The 23,001-nt window shown below is 38.9% G+C and overlaps 2 protein-coding genes across 4 annotated transcripts in view; both read left to right on the top strand.

Moving 5' to 3' along the window:
• The window catches only part of dnmt3ab (DNA (cytosine-5-)-methyltransferase 3 alpha b), a 56,855-nt gene extending 55,855 nt beyond the window's left edge, over nt 1-1,000 (top strand). For both annotated transcript variants that reach the window (XR_014533988.1, XR_014533989.1), the window contains one exon: nt 809-1,000. The gene's annotated coding sequence lies outside the window, so the exon portion shown is untranslated. The remainder of the gene's footprint in view (nt 1-808) is intronic.
• Nucleotides 1,001-1,413: 413 nt separating this feature from the next.
• dpysl5a (dihydropyrimidinase like 5a) lies at nt 1,414-22,978 on the top strand. 2 transcript variants are annotated; one of them, XR_014533991.1, is made up of 13 exons: nt 1,414-1,668; nt 3,230-3,495; nt 9,005-9,163; nt 9,311-9,490; nt 9,588-9,656; nt 11,346-11,390; nt 13,706-13,781; nt 13,955-14,111; nt 14,199-14,340; nt 16,558-16,700; nt 17,405-17,643; nt 18,868-19,087; nt 20,908-22,978. XR_014533991.1 is itself a non-coding variant. In XM_083543696.1 (13 exons), the coding sequence occupies exons 2-13, from the start codon at nt 3,235-3,237 to the stop codon at nt 20,991-20,993; spliced, it is 1,695 nt and encodes a 564-aa protein (XP_083399822.1). In that variant the 5' UTR covers nt 1,438-1,668; nt 3,230-3,234; the 3' UTR covers nt 20,994-22,978. The 2 variants fall into 2 exon arrangements, 1 of the variants encoding a protein (XP_083399822.1); XM_083543696.1 differs by having other exon boundaries at nt 1,438-1,668; nt 17,405-17,612; nt 18,919-19,087.
• The last annotated feature ends 23 nt before the right edge of the window (nt 22,979-23,001 follow it).

Below are 23,001 nucleotides of genomic sequence, written 5' to 3'. Positions count from 1 at the left end.
CCGTCCAAGAGCTTATATTTTTGGAGAAATGGTTTGGAAGGAAACTCAACTTTACACGAATTTTCCACATGAAAACCACCAACCAACAAGGCTGAGGCAAGGATGACGATTGGTGGCCACAAGGTTCTACTGCAAGTCCACCTTCTTGCTTTATTTGTAAAATTAAAGGGGAAAAATTGTACACCAAACATATTTGGCATGTTCTATAATTATTGGCGCCCTTTCAAAAGAATGGACAAAAAATATAACAATAAAAAAGAAAAAAAAATTTTTTTTTTCAATCAGAAAATTTCTTACCTTTTAACAATTATTCTCACACGTGCTTCAAAATAATATAAATAAAAAATCTTTTTTAAAGCGTATGTGGCAAAAATATTGGCACCCCCTAATTAGTATTAAGCCCAAACCAGTTAAATAAATACAAAATCTTGTACATAAATTTACTCCTGGTTTATTCTGCAGTCATGTTAGAAGCTATTGATTTATTTTCTATAACAGCAGCTGTGACGGTAGGCGTCTGCAAAGGAAAAATATCAGTACTAACTACAAAATTTATACTATGAAATTTAAAAATAATAATAAATGGATAAAAATATGTCTTTGTGAAACAATGAAAAATATGGTGAAGCTTTTTGCATTATTCATTCATTCACTCATTCATTCATTCATTCATTCATTTCGCATTTATAAAAGACATCGTGGGTACACGTTTTTCCACCACAAGAAAGTCTTCAGTACAATTCAGTGTAGAAACAAGATTTCCATGTTATATTTCAAGTTATGCTTTCTTTTGTCTTTTTAACTTTAGACATAGGTTATAGAGAGAATGGCGAGAGAGTGACTTCTACGTAAGTGATAACGTAAGTGATAACAGTAAATATAAAATTGTAACACACAACATAAAATTGTACTTATGAATGGTTAAAAAGCATTGTCTTGTATTCCTGCATTCACAATAGGCAAAACACTGAGGTGTAAAAGGAATAAAACATCAGCTTTGTCTTGAGTGTTTTTTCCTTTACATATTTATTTCTTTATTTATTTATTGTGTCTAATTCTTTATGATTTCTTGGAAACAGAATCTACGCCCATTTTAATAATAGACACGGAAAATGAATGGGGGTGACGTCATAATTAGGCTTTGCATAAATATTCAATGCAGATTAATGATTCAAGCTGCTGAGGTCACCACAGGTGTCAATTCAAACGTGTTGGACTTTTCGAAAACGCCCAGTTCCTTGTCATCTTTCAGCGTCCTAGTTTTCCAATTTCTCTCAAGCTTTAATGTTCAATATTGCCGATGTTTTTCCTATTGATTGATTGGTTTGCTGTTTTAGCTAAAGCTAACCCGGACACTAGCTCTGTGAAAGACGCGTCTTCAAAACCCATCCCCCTTTTAAAAACCGCACAATGGTACATACCGAGGGTGACAGACCACGCCCGGTCTGCGTTTTGATTGGTTGTTGGTACAGCCATCTTCAGAATTCTGCTCTGTGATTGGTCGATTTGCGTTGCGTTGTGTGGATGCTGCGGACGTAAGGTTTTTGCAAGCCGGAGCGGCCGGAGCATCTGCGCGCCTCTGCCTGTGGGTGTCAGCCAGCCAGCCAGCAGCGTTCCCCGTCACACACCGCTGAAAACCTGCTTCTTTTCGGGAATAAAACAAAGGAGGTAAGCTGTAACGTGTTTGAATAGAGCGCAGTGGTGTATGGAGTTAGGAGGAGACGTTGGGATGAGTGACAGCTCCAGAGCGCGAGCCTGTTTTCTCCGAAAGGCTGCCATCAGGGCATGGTTCATTTCTCCACTCAGATCCGTCTCCATCCGGACATCCGCCCTGGATCCGGATCTGACAAGATCTCCAGCCTCGATATGTTATTAAAACGTTCATCAGAAATATTTGGACTGGAAATGTTCGCCCAGTGTTCAGTCTCGAGCTCAGGAATGGAGCAGCTGGCCGCAGAGCCGTAAACATGATTGATGAAGGTCTAGTCGATATGACCGTCCTGAAATAATCTCCAGACAGATCAGGCAAAGAAACAAAAAGAAAAAAGGTCGCCTTAAACCCATATTTTAATATCTAGATTGATAGGATGGTTTGCTGAGCATTCTGTCATCATGTCTCCATGTTGGTGGAAGGGCTTGGCCAGCCTCTTTGTGTGTGAGATGGGCTCCATAACATCCATGTGGAATGCAGCTTCACACTGACACACACTACACACACACACACACACACACACACACACACACACACACTCTGCACACAGGCTACATTCAGATTTCCTCCTGCCATCTGGAGCTAAAAAAAAAAAAACCTTTGCCACATCATGGAAATTGACTGATGTGTTCGTGAAGTGCATGTGTGTTGACCAAATCCTGTATTGCATGGAAAAGTGGGTCATGGCAAAAAAAATATATAAAATCTGGCTGCACGAGCCGTGAGAGGAACAAATGTGTGACTAATTTGTCTCCGAGCTCTTCTGAGAGAACATGAATGCAGAATGTGGATTGTACTGCTGCTGCTTGCTTAATATAGTTCAGGCAGAGGAGCGAGGGCACACCCATCTCCACCCGCTCCCTCGTCTACCCTCCACCTCACCCAATCAGGAGCATAGACAGGGCTTGTGTGTGTGTGTGTGTGTGTGTGTGTGTGTGTGTGTGTGTGTGTGTGTGTGTGTGTGTGTGTGTTATGATGTACCCTCTTTCCATGACTTCACCCTACTCATGCCGGCTGGAATCAAAAGCCTCCTCGGTTTCTCTGCTCTGCCACACCTCTGCTTTTTACCATGTGTACTATTTGGGTCAGAACCGCCCTGACTCACTGCATCGCGATTTCGCTGACGAGGCAGTTTGCCTGATCGTACAATTTGTTTCTTATCTGGCCTGCGGGTCACATCAGATGTACTGTAATCATTACACCATTGCTGCAGTGTTTGGCCAAGTCAGTGACTTTCTCAATAATTAGATTTTTTTTTTACAGATGGGCTTTAGGTCCTGTCCAACCTGGGATTTATATTTGTTTGTTTTTTTCGATTTTATTTATACAAGTCCCCCAAACATTCTAAGACAAACCTCACTAGACAGGAACACTGGGATTTGCTTCCCAACCTTATTATAAGTGTTCACTGGACTAACTTTTTCTTTTGATACCTTTGCTTTATATTATAGGGCAGATATTATAAGATGTTTCTTCATCCCGGCATGAACATAACTGATCTTTCGTGCTCTCCCACAGGAATCATGTCGGCTGGACCAGCGACGCTGCGCATCCTCATAAAGGGAGGCAAAGTGGTGAACGATGACTTTACCCAGGAAGCGGACGTGTACATTGAGAACGGCATCATTCAGCAAGTGGGCAAAGAGCTGATGATCCCAGGTGGTGCCAAGGTGATAGATGCCACAGGCAAGCTGGTGCTTCCCGGGGGCATCGACACGAGCGTTCACCTGCAGGAGAGCTTCATGAACGCCAGCACTGCCGACGACTTCTACAGCGGCACCAAGGTACGCTGTGCTGCCTTTCAGTGCTGCGGTTGCGTAAATCAGGGAACTAAACACTATTGGGGTTTAAAGCGGGAATGATTTTCCATTATGATTGCGTTTTTTTTCACTTTTATTCATGATTTTTTTATTATTGAACGACTCTTCATGCCATTTACTGTTACGTTTTAATGCTTTGGAACGCCTGCAAGACAAGCTATTACCTGTCATAGCAGGTTATAGCAGCTTTAAACAGGTATTTCTCATTATTATCTCTTTTTTAAGAGATGAATTTTTAATAAAAAATTTAACAAACGCAACAAAAACATCTACATCATGTCATATTACAGGGAATGTTATAGAAAATGAGTCGACTGGTATAATAAATGACAGGAAGTGTTATATCAATTTCAACATTTTAAGCACAATATCATGGTTTAATAAATACGATAAACAAAATGAAATATATCGAAAATATAGATAGTTATGATAATAAGGAATGATTATATATATATATTAACATGATTAATATATGTTGTTATAACATTTGATTAGGTGTTTATAATAAATCCATGGTCAGATTTTTTATAGCAGTTCTCACACATGCAGATGTTTCTGTGTTCACTGAAACAGATTCCACTCGGCTGAACGTGTTGTGAAATCATATCTTCTTGATGGATGAATCCATAAATGTCTGGGGGGGCCAAAGTAATGCGTGGATGGATTTTTTTTCTTTGCCTCCCCACTCGAGGGGGCTCACCATCTGCTGGGTCTTTCTTCTCTAAAAGCCTACTGAGCTTTAATTCATGAGTGGCATGGTGTGGCTGTAGCTCTCAAATTACTGGGAAAATAGCTGACGCTCAGAAAGGCATGAAACGTATTTTATTGATCCAAAACACATGAATAGACCAAAAAGATCAGACCTACTCAAAAACATGCACTCGAGTTTTTAATGTATGTTTTGTTTGTATTTTGATTTATTTGTGGTGGTGTATATGCAGCTTCTTAGTGTGAGATCACAGCAGGCCGTCCAACCCGGTCCCATAGGTCGGATAGCGAGCAGTGAAAGGCGAGAGTACGGATGATTCTCTTTCTCACACACACACACACACACACACACGCTTACGTCGTGTTTAAGATGACAAATGAATCAGTTGTTATCCAAACCGTGCTTGTTAGACGCTGCCGACGTAAGTGGTGGTCCCCCTCCACCGAGTCCACAGTACTACCATGTTCTTGGCCCAGCACAAACACAAAAGCAGATCGGATTCTGTTACCATAGAGACGGCAAGAGCTGCTGCAAAGACTGCTGCAAAAGCCTTTCACTCACACCATTGTACAGAGAGACAATGGTGTCATTTCCACGCCCCCTTTTCAGAAGACACTGGGCCATTCCCCTGTGCCAACTGACAGATGGAAGAAGACCCTGATGCAATGAAGAATTATGGCAAAGCTCCTACTCTCATATTTTTCATACCCTTAAATTTCACTCTGATGAACAGGGTTTCCGTGGAGTCTTAAAAAACGAAAATTAAAATCTTTGGCCGTAACAAAAAAAAAAAGTCTTAAATTCTCTGTTTTAAATCTTAATACATTTTCGAATGTCCATGGATCGCTTCCTCTAATGTTCATTGAAATGCTACTGCAGCACTTTAGAATGTTTTTGTTTGTTAGTTTCTGTAGTATTTAGTTCCTTCCTTTGTTAGTCCTAATAGAATTCAGTGTATTACAACAGCCAATCAGCTTTCAACAGCTTTCTGTTATTGGCGTGAACGTCCCGAATTGTACATGACGTAAAGCGGATTTTATATTTCAGCTTCGTAAAAATTGCACGTTTCCTTGACGTAAAAAACAAAAAACAGAGACTTATGCTCAGTTGCTAACAACATATTTGTGTGTGATTTTGATAATGTGATATAGATCTTAGTTTTCATTCTTAATAATATTAAAAAGGTTCTTAAAAAGCTTTCGACTTTGTGAACCCCGAATTCAGATAACACGTGTATCCTAGTGCGTGCGGTCTATTTATCATTTATTCTTTAACGTGTTTGAGAAAGAAGCCACATAGACCCTTATTTCTGAAAATCATAGTGAAGCTGATGACATGATGACATGATATTTTGAGTCATTTATTTCCTTAGTGTTTCTCAAACGCTTACACACAAAACATTTTTGCCTTAAAATCAAACATACCGATTTACTTTTTTTTTCTGTTCGGCTAAATGGTAAAGATTTACAGCTGTATTTCTTTCTTTTTCACTAGAATGCTAATTATCATAAGCAATCTGAATAATGCATATTTATACACTTTTCCAGCCATATGTGCTTTTCCTCCAAACTGTTGAGACACACAATTGTGTTTGGGGTTCATAGCATTACATTTTCCCCAAACCTGTTCCAGCATGACGATGGCCATTTACACAAAGTGACCTCCATGTAGATACGCTTTACAATGTTTGGAGTGGAAGCACTTGAGTTAAGCTCTGACCTCAACCCTATTGAACACAGTTGGGATGAATTGGAATGCTGTCTGCACCTCAGGCCTCCTCACCCTGCATCAGTACCTGACTTTACTAACACCCTTGTGAATGAGCACAAATCTCCTTTAGCACACTCCAAAATCTAGTGGAACATCTTCCCAGAAGAGTGGAGGTTATTATAACAGCAAATGGGAACTAAATATGGAATTGGGTGTTAAAAAAATGTATCCATGCCTGGGAAGCTCACACACAGCAGCCTACAAGATTTATACAGAAAAGTGTAAATAAATAAAAAAACCCATGACCCATTCAGTAAGTAAGTAGCAGTTCTGTGGATGGAAACGCCTTGTTGATGAGAGCTATTAGAGGAGAATGGCCTGACTGCTTTGAGCTGAAAGGAAGCCTACAGCAGCAAATCAAATAACAACTGTGGTGAGCTGAAAAAAACATCACAGAGCACAAAACAAGGAGGATTATAGACTGCACCAGAAGATGACCACATTGAATTCCACTCCTGTCAGCCAGCAACAGAAATCTGTGGCTACAATTTGCACAGTGAATTAACTCTAACTGTACAGCTGACGACTGAATAAAAAAACAGGTGATCACTTTCAAACCGTCCAGATTTATTGTTATGTTCTCACGATTAGTTAAGGTGAACATTGGAACTGCATGAGTTTACGCATCGTATTGCTGCTTTGTGATTGGACTGGCTTGCAGAACGAATGAGGCGGCGTAAAGGTGTTCCTAATAAAGTGGCCAGTGAGTGTACATACGGCAGCACAGGGCTTAAATGGCATTCATGTAGCAGTCATGCATATATGCGCACTATGGTGTAGAACAGTGGTCTTAACCTTTCTTTTGCACCACAGATCCCGTATGTCTCAAGCAACATTTTACACAATATTGTGCATATAATTTTACTATTACACATATTTTATGATTTAATCATCAATTATATAATTGTATAATGTAACTCAATTCGGACCATGAAAGTCAGTGAAATGGGAATATGATAAAAATGAAAAAGTTTATATTTTTCAAATGATTCGTGGCCCGGAATTAGTTTTTTAGGGGAACCCTTGGAACCTTAGTAGGAAAATTGAGGGACTTACATGAGCTGAAAGCAGTCAGTGAAAGTGAGAAAAACGTTTTAAATTTCTACTTGGCAGCTTTATGCAGTTTAAAAAAGAAAAATGCTGGTCAGTGAGTGTGGTACAGGGTTTGTCATACATCACACCCATGGTGAGGGCCAAACCACATGCTGAGAAATTTTCCAGTAATCTTTGAAAGCGTAGTGAAGCTGAAACACAGAACCGCACTGCACGCACTTTCCTCTTTACAGTGACACTTATTAGGGGACACATTTTGGGGAAATCCTCAAAACAGTCAGATCTTGTTAAAAACACTTTTTCTGACAGCAGTTGGTTGTAAACGTTTTGCGTGTCACGTTCTTTCTACATTTACTAAGACTCGAGCATTTCCATATTTGACTTTTATTAAGGGGGGGATGGGATGATTTGGGTTCTGGGTTCGATTCTGACCTCAGCTCTGGCTCTGTGTAGTGTATCCTCACCAGGTGGGTTTCTTCCAGCTTCCCACAGTCACAGAAAGCACAAGTCTTTCTCTATAACGGGGATTAATGTAAATGAGCTTTATAACATATTTATTACTGCAGTGAGGTCTGGTCATTAATAATGGTTTATTTTGGCTGTTAACGTTTAATGGCATTCACAAAATCATGTTTTAAAAATATAAACATCAGATCAGTAATGCGCCCTTTAAATGTGCCCTCACGTAGAATCCATTCATGCCGATAGTGAGAAAGCAATGAACATTTATTGTGCGCAATATTTAAAACATTTTAAACACGTTTACACTGTTACAGCTCCCGGTTTCACCACTGCAAATTCTGCACTTCCCTGGTGTAAGTCTGTAAAGCATTTCTCAGGGGATTTGTTTTCTGTCCATCTATCAGAATGAAAATCAAAATGCATTTTAGATAAAACCGTTTAGATTTTTCAGTCGTGTAAATAATTACTGCTTCTTAATGCAGGTTTAAAATATTTATAATTAATGAACCAATAAATATTCATAAATGAATATTAAAAAGAGTATGCGTAACTCCATGTATTTTAGGTATCTTCCGCAAAAGACATAAAATGACTTTTTTTTATATTTTATATTTATATTATGTCGCTTAGCATATCAGATGGGAACAAATAAAAAAACATGTATATTACACGCGCTATTACACCAATCATAGACATTTAAATACAACAGATATTTACTGTATAAACATATAAATTTAAAGATATTATTGTTACTTACTGTATACCTTTTATTTCCGAGTGCACTGGCTTTGAGTACGCTGGAACCAAATCCTATTTAAAAGTAACCAAGAGCGAAGCCTATGTCTGAGGTAGAGCCCGTTGTTGGATTTTTGATTGTTTGTGGCTAAAACACCTTTTTTGTTTGAATTCATGTATATGAATGCAAACGTGTCCATCACTGGATTTACAGCTGGTGGCAGATCTGACATGCCACAGTACTGTTTGAATAAGGCTTAGCTGCACACTGGAGCATGTGATACAACTCAGTGTCATGTTGAAAGGTGATTGTTTATTTTACTGTCTGTCAGACGCTGGCTTCACATCTGAGTGGCTTTTCTTAAAGAAGAAGATCTAATGCAGGATATAGTGTCCTAATCTGGAAAAATATCGGCCGATCGGTAGGATTTATCATCCGATAATTAAAAATTTCCAAATATCAGCCGATATATCGACCACGGCAATATATCGGTCGACCACTACTCAGAACCCTTTAACTAACGTTTATGTAGGGGGAAGTGTGGCCCCCTCAAAATGCCAGGATCTCCTGTATGATTCTGAGCTGTGCACCACAAACCTCGTTTTTACTTTGATTTAACACATTTTAGAACTTGGAGAAACCCTGACGGATCCCACACAGAGACGGGGAGAATCTGCATGTTTGTGCATAATCAGACAGCACAACTTTTGAAATAATAAAGGCCCATGTGTGTTAATATCCAGGCTGCTCTGGCTGGAGGTACGACAATGGTGTTGGGTCACGTGTTGCCCGAGAAGAACGAGTCTTTGCTGGACGCCTATGAGAAATGCCGCTCTCACGCCGATGCCAAGTCCTGCTGTGACTATGCTCTTCATGTTGCTGTGACCTGGTGGAGTCCCAAGGTACACTCGCTTATACACATACACAGGTTACATAATGGCCCCTTACTGTAATTCTATAACTGATGTGCTTTATATTTCGTGCCAGATTTTTACAACAAAGTGTATTTCTACCAGTAATGATATTATTTATTTACTAATCCTAACCAGGTGAAGGCTCAGATGGAGACGCTGGTGAGAGAAAAGGGAGTGAACTCTTTCCAGATGTACATGGCCTACAAGGACATGTACATGCTGAGGGACAGCGAGCTGTTCCAAGCCCTGCAGCACTGTAAGGACATCGGCGCCATAGCCCGTGTACACGCTGAGAACGGCGAGCTGGTGGCTGAGGTTGGGAAAGTGTATTATCTATATACATTTTATTGTATTATTTTCATCTGTACTGGAAACATCACATCGGGGGTTTTTTTTTTGGCTTTTAATGCAGGGTGCCAAAGAAGCCTTGGATCTGGGTATCAGTGGACCAGAAGGCATTGAGATCAGCAGGCCTGAAGAGGTGGGACATTAAGGGTTGAAACCCAGAGCTTTTCTCCCACAGTAGAATGCTGATAAGCTGTTTATTTATGTCAGTATAAGTTACTATCATTTGAGCAAGAGACAAAGCAACAGGTGACCATTTATTTGAGATTTTCAACAAAAAAATTTAACCAAATTGGCTTAAATGACTCCTTGGATAAGTCTTATATTGTGGTGACCAAAGGAAAATTCTGTCCCCCTTTAGCATAGTCTTTGATGCAAAAGAATGGATGATGAAAAACGTAATAATATGAGGGTAATAAGCTTGTTTTTCCTAACCCGGAAAAAAAAAAAAGGATAAAACCTAGCATTCAAATTAAACAGCAAAACCTCTAAATTTAATACGATATCTTCTCAAGGTACAATACTATAAAAATTGAACTTGGATATACTTTAGTCAATGTGCAGTTTGTATAGCAGTACAGATTTACTGTTCTCTAAAAATAACTCAACATACAACCATTATTGTCTAAATAACTGCCAACAAAAGTGAGTACACCCTAAGTGAACATGTCTAAACTGTGTCCAAAGTGTCAGTATTTTGTGTGAGCACCATTGTTATGTAGCACTGCCTTAATTCTCCTGGCCATAGAATTCACCAGAGCTGCACAGGTTGTTGCTGGGATCCTCTTACACTGCTCCATAATGACATCACGGAGCTGCCGGATGTTAGACACATGGCGCTTCTCCACCTTCAGCTTGAGGATGCCCTAAGGGTGCTCAATAGGGTTTAGGTCTGGAGACATACTTGACCACTTCATCAACTTCACCTTCAACTTAGTCAGCAAGGCAGTTATCTTGTCGGTGTGTTTGGGGTCGTTATTGTGTTGGAAAACTGCTGTTCATCCCAGTTTCTGAAGGGAGGCGTCATATTTTGCTTCAGAATGGCACAGTACATGTTGGAATCTATGTTTCTTTTAATGAACTGCAGCTCCTCACTACCAGCAGCACTCATGCAGCCCCAGACCATAATGCTACCACCACCATGCTTAACTGTAGACAAGACAAAATTTTCTTTGTTCTCCTCACAAGTGCATCACCACACATGCTGGAAACCATCTGAGGCAAACAAGTTTATCTTAGTCTAATCAGACCACAGGACATGGTTCCAGTAATTCATGCTCTTGGACAGGTTGTCTTCAGAAAACTGTTTGTGGGCCAACTTTAGAAGACGCTTTCTTCTGGGATGATGCCCATACAAATCGACTTGTTGCAGGGTGCGGCGTATAGTCTGAGCACCGACAAGCGGAACTTCTGCTTTTGCAACCTCTAACGCAACGCTGGCTGCACTGATGCATGTTACAGATCTTCTTATAGCTCTACTTTGTGGAGAGCAACAATGTTAATTCTACAAATTGCGCCACTGACCGGTGCACAGCGTTTGGGGACCACTGACTTAGGGTGAACTCACTTTTGTTACCAGTTATTTTGACAGTAATAACTGGATGTTGAGTTATTTTAAAGGACAGTTTGTGGTAACCGCTTGGGGAAGAACCCCATAAGGCTGGAAAAATCAGGCGTCCTAATACTTTTATGTATGTGGGATGTAAAGCTAACGTAGTTTTTCCATCAGATCAGTGTACGGCCACAAGTAACAAAAATCTGTAGCTCATTAGGGTACAACATTGATGTTCAAATTTCTCGCTGTAAGTAATCTTTGTGTTTGCAGCTGGAGGCAGAGGCAGTGCACCGAGCGATCACCATCGGCAACAGAGTGAGTCAAGTTAACATCACACGGTTTATTGTGTACAAATCAGATTTACATTTACACACGACTGAGCTCATGATAGGCTGATAAGACTGATGTGGTCAGAATTTGTTCAGTTTTGTACAAATAAAGCAGAGAGAAGAGCTACAAACACCAACCCTGACACTAATCTCGAAAAGTAACCACTTTGCAAATCCTTTAAGGCGTAATGAGAGCACGATGCGCCAAAAACTTGTTCAGTGTTGCCAGGCAATTGGGCTATTTTTAAAATCAGCACCGGTTTACTGTAATCCTGCCCAAAGTGGAGCATTAGCTGTATTCCAGCACTTTGTAATTTATTCCTGTATGTTGTTTACAGTGTTGGATTAGCATTTTATTGTGTTTGCTGGAAAAAATAAACTTTTGTGTTTTTTTTAAGTCTTCCAGATTTTTTACTTTGGTATTATCTTACATTATGACATTACATTATTACAGTATTATCTGTACATTGAAACTTTTAAAATGCATAGACTATTTCGGCTCCTGGACACAAAGCACATGATCATTAGTGCTGATTAAGGTATTTGCCCCCTTCCTATTTTTATTTATTTTTATTTTTTTTATTGTTTTGCTTAGCTGTCACGCTTAATTGATTTAGAACAAACTAATTTTAAAATCACACGAAAATAACCAAAGTAAATAGAAAAAAGTAAAAAAAAAAAAAAAGAAACTGATTTAGGGCTATTAGATATTAAGGGGAGAAAAAGCAGTCCAAATCTGCCTGGCCTTATGTAAAAAAAAAAAAAAAATTATAAATACATTTTAGATTTGGGTTTGGAGTGACCTATTCAGAGTCTGAACATAAATCCGTTTCATGCTCGAAAACCCTCCAATGCGGCTGAATCAAAATAATTCTGCACACAAGAGTGGGCCAAAATTCCTACACAGCAATGTGAAAGACTCGTTGCCAGTTATCGCAAAGGCTTGATTGCAATTGTTGTTGCTGCCAAGTGTGGCACAACCAGTCATTAGGTTTAAGGGCAATTACTTTTTCGCACAGGGCCACGCAGGTTTGGACAGCCTTTTTCTTATAATAAATGAAATCATCATTTATTTTTTCTTTAGTATTTTACTTACAGCTTAATATCCTCTTAAAGATATAGATTTATTTTAACTTCAGTTGTATTTATTTTGCAATAAATATGTAGGTATTTGAGTTTTTTGTGGTGGAGTCACAGGGGGTTATAATACAATGAGCAGTCACTGGGCTAAAGAACTGCCTGTGATTATAAATAAAATAAATGTTAGATTTGTCTGTAGTAAAATCACTTGGTTACTTGTTATGTGAAATCATATAAATGAAAACAGAACGTAGTGAGAAATCAGATCTTTAATAGAGCACAGAAATCTCTTCCTGACTATCCTTGGTGATATTACAGGTGGAAAATGTACTTTTCTGCACACAGCTTCATTACCCACTACCACTCGTGAGGTGTCTTTACTACACAAGAGGGATTGGTTTCAGCCCTAATGCTTCTGCATCCGCTAGTGCAGTGAATAGGAGTGCCCTTTGATCAGATTGCAGCTTTAGTGTGCTTTGGATAGTGCATGAGCTTTCATGAATGAAATATATTTTGGAAAGCCCACTCACTCTCCTGGGAGACAGTACTACACAACAGATGAAGATCTAAACTTACGCAACACACTGATGCAAAACAACATGCCATGTATCCGCCATGGCAAAGTATAAAGCAGAGGTGCAAAAACGGGTATGCAGTATATGAATTGCACAGGGGCTCTGCACATGCTGGATGCATGTAGTGTATTTATTCTTGTATTTACACCTTTTTTTTTTTTTTTTTTTAACCAACCATGATCTTGCATACCCCTCAGCAAATGTGCAGTTGCTCCCCTTGGGATAAAGTTCAGATTAATAAAATAAATAAATCATATAAAACATATGCAGATCATGAGATAATCTTGTGCATTTCATTGATATAATCACAACCTAAAGGATTAGTTTTGCTTATTGATCAACCTTAAATTCTTTGCAAGCGGGTGTGATGTTGTGGCGAGCTTTTATCGGCTACCCATGAAGGATACGGCCATGGGGTGATGACTTTTCTGTTAGTATGCAGGCATAAAAGCACTCCGCCAGTGGTACAGGAAATGGCTCTGGAAATGGCAACATATCCCAGTGATGTTAGGAAGCTGGGGTCAGATCTCAGGGTCAGCCATGTAACAGCACCCCTAGAGGATAAAGGGTTAAGGGCCTTGCTAAAGATTATTAAATATTACCTTTGAAGATGATGATAGGTTCATATTTTTATCATCCTCCTCAGGCTCACTGTCCTCTCTACCTGGTTAACATAGCCAGCATGTCAGCCGGAGATGTTCTGGCTTCAGGAAAGATGCACGGTAAGAGCTCAGATTTGTCTCGTTTCAGTTACACATTATGCAGTTCAGTCTCATAACATTAGGTTTTTTTCACTTTGCGCTCTAGCGGTTATACTACATGACGTTATTTATTTTAGGCATTTATCAAGTCAAACTAGTTATGGTGTGTATAATATTGCATTTATTTCATGTAGGTAAAGTGGTGCATGGGGAGACCACCACTGCCCATGCTGTTATAAACGGGCTGCAGTATTACCACCAGGACTGGGTTCATGCTGCTGCCCATGTTACTGTTCCTCCCTTGAGGCTGGATCCCAACACACCCAACTTCCTGCTCAGCCTGCTGGGAAGGTAGGTTTCATCTCATTTTGTACTTAATATAAAAAAAATCTTCCATTTCTGCCCTCAAGATGTGAATCCGTTTCTGCTGCTGTGCAGTGACACTCTGAATGTGGTGACGTCAGACCACCGGCCCTTCACCATCAAGCAGAAGGCCATGGGCAAAGACGACTTCACTAAGATTCCTCATGGAGTGCCTGGTGTGCAGGACCGCATGAGTGTCATCTGGGAAAAAGGAGTGGTAGGTTTCACCTGATTAACCATTTACTCAATCATTTGTAACGCACACCATTGGGATAAAATGTTATTGTGCATCACATTACCTCATATTTTTACTTAGCACATTTATTAATGGCTTTGATGGGATAAAGGGCAAAATTAACGCTAACATTAACGCAAATTAATTTAACGCCACTAATCTGATTAACGCAGCACACATTTCTGTCTGACCATTTATATATATATATATATAAACCTTAAACAAAACACACATTTATTTTACGACGTCCTTTCTTTACTCAGATATAAAAAAAAAAATTTTAACTCCACCAAAAAATACATTTTAATCACTAAACATTTGTTTTACTGATGTTCCAAGTCTCAAATCAAACGCCTAAATCCGCCATAATGCCCACATCCGGCAATTAAAACAGTCCGTGTGGAAACATAGCAAAAGTTCCGTTTGGTGTCCTGATGATTTACGTAATTTAAAAGACCATCATTACTTTCAAACATTTACAAGATTATTTTGTCTTCAAGCTCTATGATGAGTATGGTTTTACTTATAATAAATATACATTTGCATAAAGCATCCATATTTGTCCATGGCCATGTTGATTTGAATATTAAATATTTTAGTTGATTGACAGCATAGATAGATAGATAGATAGATAGATAGATAGATAGATAGATAGATAGATAGATAGATAGATAGATAGATAGATAGATAGATAGATAGATAGATAGATAGATAAGTACAGATAAATATGTAAATATATGTTTAGAAAATAAAAATAAAGATCATGGAAGTGAGGGTTAGTGCAGGTCCATACTACACTGTGATGGTCAGGATTCTCTCAGTGATGCAGTGATCCTTGGAGATATATGGACTTTCCTAAGTCTTCTCAAGAAGTATAGAGACTGTTGTTCCTTCCTAACCAGGGCTAAAGTGTGCTGGTTGCAGGACAGATCCTCAGAGATGTGGACTCCTTTAAGGAGCTGCCTTTATACACAGGGGCATTGTGATGCTGGAACAGTTTCGGGTTTCCTAGTTTAAGTGAAGGGAAAGTTTTATGCTACCACATCCTGAGACATCCTAAACAATCATGTCTCCAACTTTGTGGTAACAGTTTGGGAAAGAACCACATATGATTGGAAAAGTCTGGTGTCCTAATACTTTTGTCCATACAGTAGTGTTTTACTTTAGAATGAGTGCATCAGAATATGTATGTGATTCACCTTACAGTCAGGAAGACCAAGTGAATAATCGGAATAAAGGGTTCAGCAGTGACTATTAATAGCCTTGCTAGGAGCAGAAATATCGGCTCATGTCAATTTAATTTCGATATGTTGTGGTTGTGCAGTCAGAATTAAGGCATTAGTGGTGTGTATGTCATTAAAATGGTACAAGGCTCAGTTTGACCTTGTGCATCCCGAGAACATATCAGTCAGATGTGTCAGTCATAAACAATGATCAATACATCAATACAATAGATGCGAGGCATCCGAGGCATCCTGAGGTTTGGCCAGCTCCAGTCACATCCCACCTCATGAAGATTATGGACCTTTAAAGAAGTAGATGCCGAACTCGCAAACATCCAGAACCATCTAGGGACGTACCAGTGCCAATTGGATCCCACTACATGTGTGGAGTTTTGACATTGGACCTCCTGGAGTGTTTAAAGGCTCTGACATGGAGAAGCTGATGCTGGATCTGTGATGATCACAAATGTTGAGCTCAGTAGCTTCTAGTTTTATAACCATAAAGACTGTATAAGACTGTAGAAAGAACATCACTTATAATCTTATACTCCAGTACTCATGTTAGTTCTCACTCTCCAGTGTTCTGTATTGTTGAAAGATTTATGATCAAACTCTTGATGTCACCCAAATGAGGATGGGTTCCCCTTTTGAGTCCTCTCAAGGTTTCTTCCTCATAACATCAAAGAGAGTTTTTCCTTGCCATAGTCGCCACGGCTGCTCATCAGGGATAAATGCACACCGTTCACCTTAACTGTTGATTTCTGTAAAGCTGCTTTGAGACAATGTCTGTTGTGAAAAGCGCTATACAAATAAACTTGATTTGATTTGATTCTCTGGACAGAACGATGTCTGTGACCACACAGTGGCAGGGAGGAGATGTGAATTTGTATGCTTTGAGACAGTCTGTTGTGAAAAGCGCTATAGAAATAAACTTGATTTGATTTGATTTGAATACAATACATATTCTTCTTACCAGGTTGGAGGAAAGATGGATGAGAATCGGTTCGTTGCTGTCACAAGCTCTAACGCTGCGAAGATCTACAACCTGTACCCCAGGAAAGGCAGGATCATCCCAGGAGCCGATGCTGATGTGGTGGTCTGGGACCCTGACGCAACCAGGTACAGGCCAGTTTGAAGATCAGACATCAGTGAATGGATCAAATTGGTCAAGCTCAGGCTACATTGTCTACATTGATAATAATTCAAATGCATTTGAAAACACAACTTTTCCTTTATGTTTTACACTGTCCACATTTTTTAAAATGCTCTCCCAAGTCGATGTTTTAGTGAGGACTGAGAAACCGGGAATATGTCACAAAGTCACGTTATCCAATCAAATGGAAAACAAGACGGTGGATGATTTCCAGTCATCGTTTTCCACTCTACCTGTAGAAAAAACTCCACCTTTTTGTGTGTCCATTGAACAAATCAATCTAAAGGGACGGGATGCCAATAAACTGAACTGTTGCAGGCTAAAGATGTGAGCATTTCCAGATGTTTTAGTGTGAAGGAGCGATTTTTGGGGGAAAACTTTCACTGTAGAACACATTTTAATTTATTTATTTATTTATTTATTTATTTATTTATTTATTTATTTTTGAGCAAATTGCAGATTTCAAATCTATTAAGATGAATAAAGACAGAGCCTCAAGCTTAACCATATTTTTATTTGTACACATACCCTATTGAACCTGTCTGCTTTTTCCCAGCTTGATTGCTTTGTGGTATGAATATTAACGAATATCACTTTATGAATGTTGCTACAGTATATCTACTGTTGATTCGTGTTTCATCGAAACATGCCTCGTCTATTCTCTGGACAGAACGATCTCTGTGACCACACAGTGGCAGGGAGGAGATGTGAATTTGTATGAAGGTATGCGCTGTCACGGTGTGCCTCTGGTCACCATCAGCCGCGGCCGTGTTGTCTACGAAAATGACATCTTCACCTGTGCTGAGGGTTCCGGAAAGTTCTACCCGCTCCGAACCTTCCCGGATTTTCTCTACAAGAAGATGGTGCAGAGGGATAAGGTATCAGTCGTCATACAGTGCGCCGCGGCTTGTTAATCGCTTACAATTCATTCCAAACATCCTTTATTACTATGTGTCTTACTCCATGAGTGCATTTTCAAATGAAATCGATCTGCTGAAACGACGTTCGAGTTCACATACAGCCTTTTTAATTGCTGCTATGTGAATGTTCAATGATATAATCATATAAGCTGAGGATAATATTGGATATCGAGACACCTGACTTTTTATGTATTGTTTCCCCAAACTGTTACTACTGTAATTTTCGGACTATTAAACGCACCCAAATATAAGCCACACCCACTGAAATTTACAAAGATTTTTATTTTGAACATAAAAAAGCCGCACCTGTCTATAAGCCGCAGGTGCTACACTGAAACTATTGAACTTTACACAGGCTTTAATGAAAGACAGTGTCTGTTACACGGCTTGTATCTAAACAGTAGCCTACCAAGAAAGTCATTGTTCACTGTCTTCCTGCTTCCTTTCACAACTATTTCTCTCAGGAGTTTTTTCTTGTGGCATCGTCGTGCGTTTAAAAATCACCATCGGTGAAGCTTTTCTCCCAATGCCGTGCAGCTCAGAACACAGGTCAAGTGCGTTTTTTCATCCCCAGTTGTTTTTAGCATGACGAATGATTCGCATTTCATGTAGACAGTCCGAGTGAGCGGCAGGTCAAACGTCAGAGGAACCTCATCCAGCGATTTAATATAAAGAGTTTCATTGGTTCACCTGAACCCGTTCAGCAATTTCATTGGTCTAATGTTATGGGGCTCAGTTTTTTGGCATGTACTTTGTTAAACCGGGAAAAACGCAGGAAAAATCTATAAAATTAGCCGCTTCATTGTTTAAGCCTCGGGATTTAAAGCGTGGGGAAAAAGTAGCGGCTTATAGTCCGGAAAATACGGTACAAATTTTTTGACATACATCAGTACCTGACTTTACTAAAAAAAAAACCTGTGGCTGAATGAACACAAATCTCTACAAGCACACAGCAAAAGCCAATGAAACATTTTCCCAGAAGAGTGGAGGTTATTATAGCAGCAAATCTGGAATTAGATGTCAAGTGTCCACAAACTTTTGTTCACAGAAATAAGAAATAAAAACTGAACAATGAAATAAAAAAAGACCATTTATTTTTGTAAGAATTTAAAAAGTACTTGATTTGTTTGTCGAATTATCAAGCTTGTGTGTGTGTGTGTGTGTGTGTGTGTGTGTGTGTGTGTGTATACATCCTACTGGAAGTGAGAAGCAGGTAAAAAAAGGATTAACATGGTACACTTGTGTGCTTCCTTTTCCCCTATAGTGCCAGGTGCTGAAGGGAGTGGACCGTGCTCCCTACACGGGTGAGGTGGTAGTGGTGCAGAATTTGGGGAAGAAGGAGGCGGCCCCTTCATCTGGGGACATGACCCCTCGACCCTGCACCCGTCACGGAGGAGTGAGGGACCTGCACGAGTCCAGTTTCAGCTTATCCGGTACTATCCGTGTACATATATTTATACGCATACACTACAGAGCACTTTAGTCACCCTGATGTCAGTAAAAAAAAAAAATTATAAAAAATTACATTTTTCAGCAAAAGTTAAATGTTAGTGGAAACAGATAAATATTTTTCAGAAAGAAATAATGCTGGCTGTCAAGCATTTTTAAAAATCTAAAGTTTTATACAGTGGCAAGCATAAATAAGTACACCCTGAAAGAGATTTCTCCTAAAAAGATCCCTCTCTCTTTTACAATAATACTTACAATGGAAATCTACACAATTCGATATTTGTGCAAATCTGGTTTATTCCGATTATTGCGTGAGATCGCAATCCAATAGATCACTTGTGAGGAGTTTTAAAAGAACAAATCGAATGCCATTCTCCATCCTGCATCCAGGATCTGAAAGACTTCATTCTTCAGGGATAGAGACAGAAGAATTGATGCTGTGCGCGAGTGGAGAACGGAGCCGGATGGAAAAAGCTCGCACACGGGGTGAAATCATTTGAATGAAACATGCTATTTTTTCTTATCCTGAAGATGTTTATAATATTATATATATATATAAAAAAAAGATAAATGCACAATTCGGTTCTCATTTGCTGAGAAATGAATAAAAATCGTAATTTTTAAAGCGGTTGTACTCATTTATGCTGGTCACCGTATATCAATTATAGGGGTTATTATTAGATTAACTTTATTAACTATTTATTAACTGCTTACTACCCTTTAAAGTAGATTGTTTTTATTATTATTTAAATGATTTATTTCGAAGACATCTTTGCTTTTTGGAATTGTTTTTTTTACATGTACCTAGGACTTTAAGCATAACCAATGGTATTCAGTGGCGGAAAAACGGGCTTCCGTATGTTCCGCCCCACTAATTTGATTGGTCATACAGCCTTTCAAGAACACTTATATTTCTTGTAACCTACCTGTATCTCGTCGCTCGTCTACGCCTATTACATCAAATACCATTTCCTAATCCCCTAGTGGACATTTTAAACAAATTTGAAATGTGATTTAAAATATTCAAGCTCGTCATATAAGATGAAAAGGAAGAAGGGACCCCAATTGTAGCAGAAACACACGCTTAACTAGAATGTACAGGTCCCTGTGATTCAGCTAGGAAGCTAGTTATATAGTGAGTGAGACTTCAGTTAGCGCAGCAAAAAAAGCCAAAAAGTCATTGATTTAGGACTCAGGAGTATGTATTTCCTGTTTGCTGTATAAAAGTAATATTGCACTTGCAACTATGTCGTTATAGTAAATATTAGTACAGTTCTGCCTTCACTCTAGGAGTTAGTGATATTTATTATCAGTGGTATATTCAGTATCACGGTATCTTATAACCGGGTATAGTTAAACGTTCTGGAATGTTCCATGAAATTCCCTCACCACAGCCTCAATTATTTTCTCTTACTTAAACTCTATAAAACTATAATGTAGCCTGTTGCGTTACCCAGAACCCAGAAAGCGCAGTTATACATTTCTTTCTTGGTGAAAAACTGCTGTAGAATACAAATCCCTGACCCTCTGACCCACATTCTATTAAAACTAAATAAAAGTCTGCCTGGACTCAAAAAGTCAACCATTATTCTTAATAACGATACGTTTAAAACCCGCTTATTATCAGCCTTTAGATCACGTGGCACAACCGCCATTCAGGTGTCAGAGAATGACATATTACTGAAGAAACTCCTTACAAGCACTTTTTCCCATGTAGCCAGCACCATCCCGGTGTATTGTTCACCACAGAAACACATCATACTCATGCAATTTACAGGAGTTTTGTGGGTTTTTTTATTCCCAGGTATCCAGATTGATGATGACCTTCCAAAGAGATCCTCTCAAAGGATTCTGGCGCCTCCTGGTGGTCGATCCAGTGGCATATGGTAACATCAGCAGCAGCTATTTTGGGAGCCAGTGAAGAAGTAAAACACCTAATAATATCTGATGATTTCACATCGACCAAAATGTATTTGATCCCTTTGTCACTTTGCGACTAGCATAATTAATCGTCCATGTTAATAATTTTAGCCCAAAAAAAAAAAAAAAGGCGGGGTTTATTTGAAACGAAAAAAACGAAAAAAAAAAGAAACGAAAAACAAGGTATCTATCTGTATGGTTTCTTGATCCTGTACAAGAGAGGTGGGTGTTAATGAATTACACTAGCATTTGATTCATTTTGGTAACAGTGTCTTATAGTTCATTTGGTAATGGTTGCTAACAAAGTGCTCCTCTGATTCAGTCGACTTCACTTTATATCTATTCAGCACAGTGCACTGTGATATGCAACAGTTTCTTCACCCTGATCTTTATTCACCGGTTAGAATTTTCCCATGGACAAGCATGTTGCGAGTACAGACTTTTCCCTGTACTATGGTAAAAAGGTTTCTTTCCTGGTGCACCACCAACTGCCCATAGATTTGAAGTTTTATGAAAATACGTTCTGATCTTTCCTCGATGAGACAGGGAAAAGTTTACTCTATCAACACTGCTGTTACTGTACAGAGGGTCGATTAAGTTGAAAAAATTGAATATTTCTTTAAAAAAAAGATGTGTTTATTTGGCAGGACGTTTGACCAAACATCACAAAACCGCAGCTAATCTATGTGGGACTATGTATTTTTTTTTTATTATTATTATTATTGGGCACATGACTATGTGTTTACCTCAGTGTTTTATCTTTGGAATTGCACTCCTGTACAATACGACCCTCCCCATTTATGAAGCTGTACATCTGTTGTGGTAATAACAAAAAAAAAAAAAAAAAAAAAAAAAAAAGAGAGAGATGCTTCTATATAGCAGCCGGTACCGATTTAGAATTTTTAGTGTGTGTATTTATGTTTTCTTCTTATACTCCTCTCACAAACGATTGTTACATGGATTTCAAAAAGCAAATCGAATTAAGGCTAAAGCTACGATTTCGGCGCCACAGACTGTGTATGTTCATATCGGTTCCATTCATATACTGTTAAATAATTTTTTCACCCCCACATGACATCGTGAGTGGCAACAGTGGTGCGTCCCTGTGCGGTAGATTTGTGTCGTGTTGCCGAGTGTTATTGATAGCTATTCATTCGTCGATTTGTGCCCAGAGCGTTTACGGTCAAGTAACAACGGTAACGAACAGTACCGCCCATTAAGGTGAACCGATACGACTGCCATGTTTACAGTGTCGCATATCAGATTTTGTCAGTCACATCTGAACGCATCATATACAGTAGAGGTCATTGTTTGCGATTACCTTTTTGAGTTCACAGTCAGATCATACTAGTAATAGTCCAAAACAAATGTTGTGCTTTTCCAAATCAATTATTTTCGAGACTTTGGAGAGAGAGAGAGATGCTGGTTTTCTGCCATCGCAAAATAAACGACTCGTTGTTTATGATATTGTGTGTTTTTCAATCTAAATAATAATAATAATATTAATAATAATAATAATAATAACTTCTGTAAATGTTCCAAAACTCACACATGATTTACACTCGGTGGAAATGTGCTGGAAATGTGCTCACAAACATCCTAAAGTGCAAGATTAAAAAAAGATTTAGGGTTTATTTCACTTATTCTGTTACTGCTCCAGTACTTCGGCCCTGTGTGGGGAGAACCCACTGTGGAACCCACTGTAGAACCCACCTTAGAACCATTTGTAAAGGAGTGACAACAGTTACGATGTCATAGAGAAACAGTCCAAACATGTACACTATGATTTCTCTATTGGTGCTGAATATTCATGTGTGTGGATGTTTATGTTTTTTTCATGTTTAACGACCTTTTTTTTTTAAATTTTTTTTTTTATATATACCATGTATGTATGCACTAGTTGTGTATGTGTTTTGTTCCTCTCAAAGTTCAAATAAACCCTTTCAACCTTGTAAGATAGTTTGATCATAAAACTGAG

Source organism: Silurus aristotelis (genome assembly GCF_946808225.1).
Source record: "Silurus aristotelis genome assembly, chromosome: 6".
NCBI classification, from domain to species: Eukaryota; Metazoa; Chordata; class Actinopteri; order Siluriformes; family Siluridae; genus Silurus; species Silurus aristotelis.
This window is presented reverse-complemented; position numbering and strand designations above follow the sequence as displayed.